Raw genomic sequence first — 13,372 nt, forward strand, 5'->3', positions numbered from 1 at the left:
ACCAGAATTCTGTCTCAATTTGCAGCAACAGACTGTACATATGCCTTGCAATACATCTGGTGTATTTTAGACACTTTGGCACTTCACCAGCTAAGGGGGAGTTTGGCTTAAAATGCCAAAATATTGGTACAAAGTAAATTAACCAATAAGGTGGTGTTAAGTTAGACAAAACCATCTAACATGTCTTGCAAGATTCACCAGATTTATCATACAGCATAAGCCACTATAAAACAGACTGAATTAGTAAATCTGCCCCATTCTCTTTATATCAGTGCCTTATATACAAATTTAAACCTGAGAAATCCACACATAGTTTTAGCCTGGTCAATGGACAAAATCCATGAGCAGAATTTTCTTTGTGATTCTGCATTGGAAATTCCACAGGTGGATATTGCCCATAGACAAAGCTAAAACCGCAAGCGGATTTGTGGAAAAATCCAAGGCAGAATAGCAGAGGATTCCTGCCACGGTTTTAGAGGCAGAATCCACATGGAAAATTCTGCATCAGAATTCACCATGTGAACATACCCCAAGGTCATTGAGACACACAAATCTCACATGAATAGAGTCATACACATGAGCAATTTTTTTCCCACATCATGATGCTGGAAACAAATTGCGGCACGTCCTATTTTTGGGCGTGCCGTCGCATCGCATCACCCATTGTTTACAGTGGGGCCAGTGGCAGCATTGCACCGCGTGCTCGGTGCACACAACGTCTCCCCATTGAAAACAATGGAAGATACTCCATGATCCTAATTCCTCAAAGTGATGCAAGGTGGTTTTTATATAAAAACGCCTTGCATTTGCAGAAAAAAAAAAATCGCATGTTGGCGAGCAGAATATCGTACTCACCCATGTGAAGTTAGCCTAATGGTAGAAACACAAACTGTAGCTGCCCACACCCAGCCGAACTATGCCACACAAATTACTGACAAAACTGTGCAGTCATTGGCTTCCACATTTTGGTGTGTCCTTCCATTCTTACATAGATTGCCTATTTAATATAAATACCACACCAGAACCATCAGTACATGAATACAGCCTCCAAATCAAGCTCGTATGATAAATGCAGTCCCAGACCTAAGTAATATAATCCCCCATAGTGGCCCCAGTAGTAATATGATCCCCCATAGTGGCCCCAGTAGTAATATGATCCCCCATAGTGGCCTCAGTAGTAATTTGATCCCCATAGTGGCCTCAGTAGTAATTTGATCCCCATAGTGCCCCCAGCAGTAATTTGATCCCCTGTACTGTCCGTAGCAGTAATATGATCCCCCCATAATGGCCCCAGTAGTAATATGATCCCCCATAGTTGCCTCAGTAGTAATTTGATCCCCATAGTGCCCTCAGTAATATTTTGATCCCCCATAGTGCCCCCAGCAGTAAATTGATCCCCTGTAGTGTCCCTAGCAGTAATATGATCCCCCATAGTGGCCCCAGCAGTAATATGATCCCCCCATAATGGCCCCAGTAGTAAAAATGTCCACTATAAAGGCCCCAGTAGTAATAGTGGCCCCAGTTGCAAAAGTGTCCATGCCAATATTGACTCTAATTGTAATAGGGTCCCCAATGGCCCTAGTAATAACATGGCAACACTTCAGAGCTTAAAGTAACTTCATGCTGCAGAAACACTCACATAGGGGAGAGGACCTGACATCCACCGGTTTGCTGCTCCATGCGCTTTCTCTTACAGCATCACCTCGCTCCTCCTCCTGGAATCAGCCTTCACTGTCCCCTGAGAGAAAGCAGGGGGAAAAGAGCGAGGTCTGTCTCCTATGTGAGTATATCTGTGCCAGGAAGTTACTATAACTTTTGCAATTGGCCCAAAACAATTGCTAAGGGCCTAGGCGGAGGGGCTCATGATCTCCTGCCCAGTCTGCCCCTGCTTATACTCGTATGACATACCGTATATACCGGCGTATAAGACGACTTTTGAACCCCGAAAAATCTGCTCTGAAGTCGGGGGTCGTCTTATACGCCGGTAATAAAAAAAAAAAAGTGTAAAAAAAAAAAATCATTACTCACCTCCCCCGGCGTTCTGTCGCGCTCCGGCAGGATGTCGCTCGCTCCTCGTCCCCGGCGCAGCATTGCTTTCTGAATGCGGGGCTTGAAATCCCTGCCTCCAGAAAGCTAATACACACGCCGGCAGCCAGTTACAGCCATTCAATGACAGCATTGAATGGCTGTGATTGGCTGAAGGCGCACGTGTGTTAGCAATCACACCCATTCAATGATGTCATTGAATAGTGTGATTGGCTGAAGCCACGTGTGTTTTAGCCAATCACAGCCATTCAATGATGTCATTGAATGGCTGTAACTGGCTGACGGCGTGTGTATTAGCTTTCTGGAGGCAGGGATTTCAAGCCCCGCATTCAGAAAGCAATGCTGCGTCGGGGACGAGGAGCGAGCGACATCCTGCCGGAGCGCGACAGAACGCCGGGGGAGGTGAGTAAGGATTTTTTTTTCTCCACTGTATTACCGGCGTATAAGGTGAAAGTTGTGGGGTCGTCTTATACGCCCCGTCGCCTTATACGCCGGTATATACGGTAAGAAACATTCTTTCTAACAGAACTCAGGCAATATGAAATTAACATAATTTAATTTGGAGTTTCATTGCAAAATATTAAATATGATGCTGCTGTATAACTCACAGCAGAGCAGAAGGCAGCAATACATCTTGTGACCCACTAATCTACTTGTGCAACAAGCTGCCAAAGCCACAGGGATAGTTAAAAAATTAAAGAACACTTGTCAGAAAAGGAGGAGGAGGATGGGTCGGTTCACGTTATCGATTTCTTGCTCTGTTATAATGTCAGGTACTTGGTAGTGAAGGGATGAAGTACCTAAGAAAGAACTGCAGTGCGTGGGGGGCAGTTAACTTGGCAATGATGGTTATTGTAGACTGACAATATATTGTAGTGAAGCCATGTCAAGGATCTGAACATTTTCTGCCTATCAGTCACCATGAAAGGCTATCCTTAAAGGAGTTGGGCCAAGTTCTAAAAGTTATCCCTTATGCTGATAAAGATTAAATATTGATAGTCTATCCAAGTGATAGGCCTTTAAAGAAAATGCTCGTAAAATTACTTGAACATCTCAGCTTGAATATCAAGTACTAGTTCTACGGAACGTTGGCCTGAATTTATCACTTAACCCTTTCCAATCCACTGTCTGACCTCTGAAGACATTATGGTTTAAGGCTGTACAGCTCCGATGTTGGAAGATGTCCGTTGGGGTTCCCTTACTGTGTATTGCCAGCCTCTCTGCTGTCGGAACCTATCCAACGTGTCACCTCATGCAGTACTGGCTTTAGCCAGCAGATGGCGCCGTTATATAACGGCAGAAAAAGAGTAAGCCCCCTAGGAAAACCAGGATACAAATTGGATTGGAAAGGGTTAAAGGGGCTGTGAAAAAATGGCTTCAACTCTTAAACATGTGGAAACTCATCTTAGGACGGGTGAACGCATTTCTAAACCGGAAAGGGAACGGGGTAGGGGAGCAGAAAAATCGACTATTAAGTGACTAGTAACTGAACATCCATTGTAAGTTAGAAATCTAATAGATGCTTGTGGCCATCAACATAATCAAAAAAACTTCTTGACCTTCCGGACGTCCTTCCTTTTATAAACACACAGCCGGATTTCTGCTCTGAACACGTCGCCTACCATCAGAGAGCTGCTAACCGTGATCTTACAGTCTCATTAACTTCTTGCTAAGAGCTACATCTGCATGTATAACATACTGTAAAAGTAGAAATGTAATTTTTGGAATGATTAGCTACTTGAGCTAAAAAATGCTGTTCTGGAAAGGTCTGTCCAGATTCCTCATTATTGTGCAGTAAATTTCAGAAATAACATTGAATGCAGCCATCAGTGAAGCACGGCATGTATAATTAGGGATATTTTCTCGATTATTCCACCACTCACAGACAGATTGTTTGCATTCAGAACATATCCATAAAATCGTTGCGCTCTGAAAAATGGCAAGGTCATTGCAGATCCAAGGATGCTTGCTTCATATTATCCACCCCCACAATAGGGTAGAAACAAAGCAACTTTGGGGGATTCAAATAAGTTGTTTTACAGAGACAACAAAAAAAGCTTCTAAAGTAAAACATACTGGCGATAAAACCCAATGGCGCATTTAAAAAAACCAACTCTAATATGTATTTATCACATACACATTTGCATTGATGTCGTGTTGTAAAACTGTAAAGATATGTTCCCACAGAGTGTAAATGCTGCAGATTTTCGGCCGTAATTACGCTACACGCCATGCAAATGAGATTCCTTAAAAATCATCCAAATGGTGCGTAAAAAAACCTGTCGCAGAATTGATGTGTGGTATGGATTTTAATAATATCACAGAAGCAGGGCGAACACCAGGTGGCTACTTAAATTTATCACTGTAGGGTTCGAGAAAATACTAAAATATAACTTTTAATAAATAGATGCTCATAAAAAGGCTTGACAAGCAAGTCATGTATGTGAAAAGACACACATACAAAACAGAAATAAGGCACTCCTTATGCGGCAGTCGCACAACTATTGTATGCATAGGGGAAAGACCGTATTTAAGGAGAGGGGATGAAAGCTCTATACGTAGTAAACTCTAAGGGCTCATGTCCACGGGCAAAATATGATTTAGGATCCGCAGCGGATTACCTGCACGCGGATCCGCACCCCATAGGGATGCATTGACCACCCGCGGGTAGATAAATACCCGCGGATCGTCAATAAAATGGATTTAAAAAAAAATGGAGCATGAAAAAATCTGGACCATGCTCCATTTTCGTGCGGGTCTCCCGCGGGGACGGCTCCCGCGGGCTTCTATTGAAGCCTATGGAAGCCGTCCGGATCCGCGGGAGACCTAAAATAGGAATTTAAAGCATTTTCTCACCCGCAGCGGGCCGCGAAGCTCTGCTCTTCCTCACGGCCGCATCTCCCTTGCTTCGGCTCGGCGGAAGTGCCGGCGCATGCGCGCGGCACGTCGACGATGTGCCGGCGACGTGCCGCCGGCGTCAGGAATTCATCCGCCGGCCGAAAAAGAAGATCCGGCCGTGAGGAAGAGCAGAGCTTCGCCGCCCGCTACGGATAGGTAAATTCTTATTTATTCTTATTTTCAGCGCTCATGTCCGCGGGGCAGGAGGGACCCGCTGCAGATTCTACATGTAGAATCCGTAGCGGGCCCGATTTTCCCCGTGGACATGAGGCCTAAGAGTTTCAGAAGAAACAAAACTGTTTAATTTTTGACCGCCAGCTGATTGGAAAAGTTTTCAAGAGAGCTGTAACCGTTAGGGTGCCTACCCACTAGTGTTTTTTTTCGCAGCATTTTTTTCTCTGCAGGGGTCTATGGGACTTGTAATGTTAAAATCGCGATCGCGCAAAATGCTGCGAATTTCGCAGGGAAAAAAAACGCTAGTGGGTAGGCACCCTTAGAGAGAGGGTCAATCAGACAAATGCGTTCAGAAAATAGGAACTTCAATCAATCAGAACGTCTACCGCCATAAAGTCCCCAGCTTCAATTTCTGCGAAGGATAAGAGTGGATTCCTGAACGGTGCAGATTAAAGAGGCTGGAAGGTACTTTAGCGGAAAGGTGATCCACTGAGATAGAGAAATCTATATCGCAGAGCTACAGTGGGATCAGTAATCCATCATAAATAAAGAAGAAAATTTGGACGTAGCCTTAAAGAAAAATGTGCGTGGTTCAACGCGTTTCTGCTACAATTGGCGTAGCATCATCAGGAACCTTAATTCCATAGCAAAACGTCAGAGAAATAGTACTCAAAGTTCCTAGGCAGATCAAAGATATATACTCAATCTGGAGAGGAAATTAGATAGATTAAAGTGGAGAGATAGATGATACTATCACTCATAAAGGAGTTAAAGTGCCCCAGAGATTCCCCCCTGTAATAATGAGAACGAAAATAAAAAATGGTAGCAGCACCAGCCCCTGTGGTAGCCACCAGCCCAAAATACTAATTGGAGTATTAAAAAGGGATTGCCCAGTCTCCTCTTTAAATCCAAGAAATAGCACCACTCTTGTCCTTGTGGTTTGTCTGCCATTGCAGCTTAACTCTACGAAAGTCAATAGGTCTGAGCTGCAATACCAATTATCAGTTGGACAAGAGTGGTGCTATTTTTCGGGGGAAAAAAAGAAGAAATTTTTTCCTAATTCTGTACAATCCCATTAATTTCACCCCAACATAGTTCACACACCTTAGTTGAAAAACTAGCTGCCACCACATCCCAAGTTCTGCCTAGATAGGTACTCAATACTTATCCACAAATGTACCAAAACAGAAGGATTATGGATTCTTCAGGGTATACCAGTATAGGAATTATTAAGGTAGCTGTCTGAAATAAAATTTTTGAGCAATGGAAAAAGTAAAACAATTTTAAAATTATTGTTTTTTATTACAAATGTTGTGATTTTCATAATTTATTTTGGTGGCTCCCCTTCACTCACTCAATGCATACATGGCGACCCCTCTATTCAAACTACAGGGTAGACAAACCTGTACACCCCCCATGTGAACTAGATCATGAAATGAGCCACCTGGTTACCAACTACACAATGTTTTAGAACACTTTTTTAGTGTTTATAACATTCATTAGGTATACTTTTAAGTAATTACATTCTGTTGACAGTCCCGATGTGTCCATCCACTTCTTACATCTAATTTGGAGAAATGTATGTACACATTTGCACTTCTTTTTAAGCAATGTGTGTTTGGAAATGAATACTTTTTCTAATTGGTTTTCTCCTGATTGTTTGATTTCTATCTTTGTATTGTTAGACTGAAATGTTCGCAAATTCCCCCAGTGTGCTCCCTTCCACCGAGCTATTACAGAGGGCTGGCCAGGAAACGAGGTACACATTTTTAAAAACCTGAATTAAAAATAGAATCTGTGTCATGTTACCCATTCATTAGGATCCACCTGAATGGTTGTGTTTGCATTTTGTTCTGTGGTTATCAGAAACATGATTGGTGGGTGAGGATGGCGTGTGATACGGTGTCTTAGGTTATATAACAATAAGTTAAGAAGGCACCCATAATGCAGATGTGTCCCTCGGTGAAAAGGAGTTTGACCCCCCTAGACTAGACAGTCTGAATATGCTCCAAATGTATTACAGTAGTTCATGCCACTTGACAAATTTGATACATCTTTAGACACATTTATTTAGGGGCCCCTTTACAAGGACTGATTATTCAGTTCATCACTGGATCGTGTGGAATTGAACGATAACGCTGGTCTACAACTATTTTGCTGACTACAAGATAATGTGATCTTTATGTATTTTGATGTGCTGAATCCAAAAATCGCATCCATTTCCTCTAGTCATTTTTTTCCGCAAGCCGCTGTTTACTAATAAACTGTTAGAGTAAAAACGTAATGTGAGCAAAATTATAATTTATTGTTGTATTGGTATGAATGTGGTCTCTGGAATGTATATGGGATGTCCTTCAAGAGCACATGTCACACAGGGACTAAAATGTGTTGGCTGCAAAGAGGTTCCTGCCCACAGAAGTTCAGTAACCAATGAATTTATACTATGTAAGATGTTCCAACCCCTTTTGATCAACATACTATAAAACTGCACGTTATTGTGTGTTTCATAAACTGAACAGGTTCATTCATCATTCAAATAATAATTAATTATAATTGTTCTGTGTGAACACGGCTGCCAACTGAGCGCCTGACAATAATTTATTTATTGTTTGCCATTCAGTTTATACAGACAGAAAAACCTGACAATATTTAGCCTATGAGAACAGGCAGATGTTCATGTGAACGACTGTCTTTTTACCCTAAATGGAGACGGGCAGCCGAAAGAGATGTCTAGGGCACTCATTCTGTGAGTGATTATTGTTCCTGCGTGAAAGCCCAGGAACGATGATTGTTGGGACAACTATTGGATGCTTTAGCGCTCGACAGGCAACCCATGTAAAAGGGCACTAGCTATTGGTTGGTTTATTTAGCGCCAGTACTTTGCACCAATGTGGTGAGTTTTCTGGCACTGCAAGTATTGCCCTTACCTACAAACACACCCCTTACCCTAACAAAGCATGCCTACATGTTAAGGGAAAATCGCTATATGGGTCTAAGGCAGTTTTTTTTACACTGGCGACAAAATCGCGCGATTTTCTCAAGATGCGACAGTGCTACAAATTGCAGGAGAAAAAAATTGCGGCATGCTGAATATTGCCATGATTTACAATGTTTTGTAGCCCATGTATGAGGTCTGACAGACGTGGGCGTCGTGCTCTGATTCTGTGATTGCCTTTTTTCTAGCACTGTCATGGTTAAATTGGTTCTGCCTCTTCCACCCAGCTGCAGATTATTAGTCATCTCTTCACCACCATATAGAGGCCTCAGACCTCACAGTCCCTGCTGCCTTGTTGGTGTCTAAGCCCTCATATATGCACGCGTCACAACTGCTCCTGCTTGTTCCTCCTGTGTTTGCAGTTTATGCTTTATCTTCAGTTTGCTCAAGAACTTCCAGCTTGGTCCTGAACTTGCTTGCTCCTTGGTTCTGCAGACGGTGTGGTGTTATCCAACTTCCTAGTGTTCAGTTCTAAAAGGGTTAATCAGCCCCTAGGTTCCCGTGCAGGGCCGCCCTTGTCAGGACAAATTCTCTGCTGTTGATAGACAGCATAGGGCTAGATCCCCTGATCACCTTGCATTCCAAATCACGCCTTCCAGCGGTGAGCATTTAGGTTTCCAGAGCCGGCTGTCTGCCCTGCTGCTCTGTTCCATATACTGGTTGGGCAACATAGCAGATCCACGTCAAATCCCTAACACCATGTTTTCCTATGGAGCTTTCCTTTCTGTTGCATCGCATGAAAACAAGTGAAGCAAATTTTACAGTAGAAAGTCCTACTGTTTGAGCCCTAACATAAACCCTAGCTGCATAAAAAAAATATATATATTATACATAATATACACACACACATATATACATACATACACACACACACACACACATTTCCTAACTGATGCTGTTCGCTCCACCGCAATTCTCCTCTGCACTTGTTTGTAGTCCTCAGCCAGTGCTTCCTGGTCAGGGGTTTCAAAAACCCGCTTCCAGAAAGCGCTGGCTCTGATTGGTTCTCGAACGCTGCGGCTCAGCCAATTATTACAGTGCTCGATGAACCAATCACAGCCATCATATTGACCAGGACAGCGCCTGTTAGGTAATGTATTGCTTTTTTTTTGTTACATAGGGCTTATTTTCAGGGTAGGGCTTATATATTTTAAGCCACCCTAAAAATCACGACATTGTAGTGCCACAAGATTGTGATAACGCCACAAGAAAATGCATCCATGTGAAAGAGACCTAAAACACATAACAAATGTAGTGCAAGGCATATACAAGGGATGGACAAAGATGTGGAAACTCAGTACAAAATACACGTCTTAAATTACATGGGATTATAAATCGTAACTCAATAAGACATGTAGAGACTGATTTTAAGTGGAGGTAATATGACACAGATGCTGCTGGGCAGAAGTGAACATTCGCCTGAGCAACATGGTTCCATTGGTCAGGGGTTTGAGCCACTTGGCTGCTGTTATCAGCTGGCTCCCAAAACCACCCAGAGCAGGGCAAGAGGTGAAGTAAAAACAAATTTGTTGTGAAAGCTCTCAGCCAAGCAGAGGTCAAAAGGGCTACTCAGTGCTAATGTTTAAAATCCCATGCATTTCGTATGGTGTTTCCATATTTCTGTCCACCACCTGAATGTCTGTTTTCTAGCACAAACTGAGTCACATGTTTAGTGCATGCAGGTTAGCAAATCTCCCACAATGTGTGAAATTATTTTAATTTTCCTAAAGCCTAATTAGTTATTGAAGATAATTAAGATCACTGTGGTTACAAAAAACAAGTTTTGCAGTAATACATGCTTTTAAAGTTGCAGCCCAAAGATGGCACTGGGGTTACGTAAAGTGACATCATCCAATGTCAGGGCTGGTATTTACCAACTGATATTGTAGTTTTTATGTGCTGAACTACTAACATGATGCATTCTCGGTTCTTGCGGATTGTCTGGTTCTCACATATATATTGAATGGAGCACATCGGCTATATTGGGACAGCAAGCAGTAAAGTTGTGGGGTTTTTACTATCATTCTTTCATCATTTTGCTTCTAAAAAGGCTTTAGTGGAATTTAGAGATGTCGGGGCCAAATATTGAAGAATTTGTAGCTACCCAGAAAATGAGGGCCTGGACACATCATATTTTTATCTGTATTTAGGGATTTAATCAGGCTTTACGTTTAAAGACCTAAAACCGGTATCGGGACGAAAGCCATTCCTTCTATTGTTGTAATCTGCTGAGACGGATAGATCTCGATTTCAGCAGGTTTCCATTCATTTCCAGTATTTTGTGCCAGAAAGAATAATGTGCTAGAATACATTATAGTTTCTCGCACAAAACGTAAAACTTGTCAAAATGGAAACATATTGGTCTCCGTTTCAGGAGATTCCAACAGAAGAAATAACTTTCACCCCGATTCGTCCAGGGGTTCATTTTTTCGAAGTAAAGCCCGATGGAGTCCTTGGACATAGGTAGTTACACAGGCTTCAAAACAATACATATATTCTGAAAACTACACAAAAAAGCTCTTTACACATACCTGATCAGTGTATCATCATCCACGACTACCAGCCACTGTGCTTGTATAAGATCAGATTTTAGAAACCTTTCTAAAATGGCAAAGGTTTTTCCACAATGTCCTAAAAATACAAAAAAGTTGTGATTTAAATAAGAACTGCATTACAAATAAATAGAGGTTTTTCTCTATATACTACTGTTCCATTTTACCATAAAGCCTCCATCACATGACCGTATACATTTTTACATTTGCCTGTACGCGCCGTAATAAATGAATGAAAATTTGCTGCAATATTTGCTTTGAATACCCCGCCTCCAGCTAGCGAGTGCTGTGATTGGAACACGAGCGCTGCTGGCTCAGCCAATCAGAGCCGGCGCTCGATCATTTACAGCCATTTAGTGAATGACATCACTGAATGGCTATGATTGGTTCATCGAGTGCCGGCTCTGATTGGCTGAGCCAACTGCGCTTGTGATCCAATCACAGCTCTTGCTTGCTGAAGGTGAGTTATTCAAAGCTCTGTTAGTTACCAGGAAGAGAACACTGTCAGCGCGGAGGACCCGGCAGCCTGCCGCAGCGCTGGAGACCAGCACAAGGCACCGGGTCGCCGTTGGCTAGATGAGTATAATGCATCCTCTGAAAATAAGACACTGTGCCTCTTATGGGGCAAAAATTAATATAAGACAGTGTATTATTTTGGGGGAAACACGGTATTAGGTACAATGATTTTTTCATTATTTTCAGGTATGGCGTTCCACTGTGTTTGCCTTAGGCTATGTTCACACAGTGAAACTTGCATTGGATTTTTCAAAGTGGATTCCTCCTCAAAAGCCGCAGCAGAAATATATGGCTACGTACTTGAATGTCCACAGATCCGCCTGCGGATTAAGCCTTTTTAATGGGCAAATCCATAAATTCCCAACACAGAATCAGCATCAGGAAGTGACTTGTCACCTTTTTGTTTTCTTTATTCCACGTGCAGATTTGAATTCCACATTTAAATGAACAGCTCTGAGATGCTTCTGAGATGCGGTCTTGCCGCGGATCCTACGTTAAATGTGTAGCACGTTCCTCAGTGATAGCCTTACTCAGGATATCAGTTTGTGTATGCGCTCATGCACATCGCCATAATACTGATCTGTGTTGAGCAGATGGGATATGTGATGGGATCGTGTCACCCCATCAAGCTGACTTTAATAATACTATCTGTATCACATCCAACTCACAGGCTGGACTGATGCAAACCACTTCTTTAATGCAAGCAAAGACAAAGATCCAGCAGCACTGTGGGCATTAATATATGTGCACGCTGGGAACAGTTTTACAGAAAAAACGTAAACTACTTGTATATATCAAAAAAGACACAAGTATATGAGAATGTAGGTCTATAAACCGTGAGCGTTTGCCTATAATTACATAGGTTTGTATACTTTTTCCCCATGCACATTTATCGTTATACGTTAAAGTATGATGTGTACAGCCCCTTATGCCTGCTCACTTTCACTGCTTTCCACGAGTAAAATAAATATATTGTTAAATGAAATTAAAATCGACGAGAAGGAAAAAACTGTAGTCAATATCACAAGTGAAATACAACCCAGCTCTGTAAGAAGAAGAAGAATTCACTCAGGTGCAGAAATTAACTACATTATAATAGAATGTTTCACTTGTTATGCACTAGGAGCTCCGAGAATATCAATTTACACGCTGAAGGGTTTACGCTTTAAATTAATAGGACAATATAAAAAGCTAACTGGGCCAACGTAACTCCTGGTAAGTAACTATGTCAGCAAATCAATGGCTCCAATCACTCATGATACTGCAACTAATGAAGCGGAAATAACAAGCAAACGGTCTGTAACTATAATATATGCTGGAAAGGAACCGATACGTTTAGTTCCCATTAGTATTGTAATGGAAAACTGAACTATGTGAGCACAGGACTAACATTAGCAATTAGCATCACCATAAAACAACACAGAAAAGATAACAATACATCCATCTAAACGTAACGAAGCAAAAATAAAAAGAACTAAAAAGACTTTCCTCACACTCTTAATGCTTAGGAATAGGCATCGCAAATGGGCACTATGGGGTGACAGAAGGGGCGCCAATGGCTTAGATGCTCTGATCAATACTGACCACGGCAGCTAAGTGGGTAAACTACCGCTACTAGGGTTATCATTAAGGAGGGGGAGGGAGAGGGAGGGGGAGGGAGGTAGGGGGAGGGAGAGAGGGAGGGGGAGGGAGAGAGAGAGGGGGAGGGAGAGAGAGAGGGGGAGGGAGAGGCGAACCAAGAAAAAAAAAAGGTCGGTACCCGGCATCCCACATACAAAAATGCTCGAGTCTCCCATTGTAGCCAATGGGGTTCGTTACTTGAGTAGAGCTCTCGAATTTTACGAAAAGCTCGGCTCAAATAAAGTGGACCCGAGCATTTGGGTGCTCACTCATTTCTAGTAACCACGTACAAATACAATCTGCGCTCGCTACTCTATGGCTGTCCCACTGAAGTGAATGGAGCAGAGGTGTGTAAGCACGACCTCCGCTGCCCACACTTGAGAACGCTCCGGGGCTACATTATTGGGATTGATGAGGGTTCCAGAGTCATGTGGATAGTGTATGAATTGCTGTGATGGGACCAAAACCTTTTACATCAAGTGATGTAACATTTATGTGCTACGATATATGAAGGCAATTTTTTTAGTTAGTGTTTAAAATGAGTTATTGCAAGGCACAGCCCCTTTTTTTA

At 42.4% G+C, this 13,372-nt stretch overlaps 1 protein-coding gene across 1 annotated transcript in view; it reads right to left on the bottom strand.

Moving 5' to 3' along the window:
* Nucleotides 1-13,372, bottom strand: part of B3GLCT (beta 3-glucosyltransferase) — a 393,556-nt gene that overhangs the window by 35,368 nt on the left and 344,816 nt on the right. The window contains exon 12 of the mRNA XM_066583040.1: nt 10,645-10,744. Coding sequence (XP_066439137.1) covers nt 10,645-10,744 — 100 coding nt within the window. The remainder of the gene's footprint in view (nt 1-10,644; nt 10,745-13,372) is intronic.

The sequence above is a fragment of the Eleutherodactylus coqui genome, chromosome 1 (assembly GCF_035609145.1).
Source record: "Eleutherodactylus coqui strain aEleCoq1 chromosome 1, aEleCoq1.hap1, whole genome shotgun sequence".
NCBI lineage: Eukaryota > Metazoa > Chordata > Amphibia > Anura > Eleutherodactylidae > Eleutherodactylus > Eleutherodactylus coqui.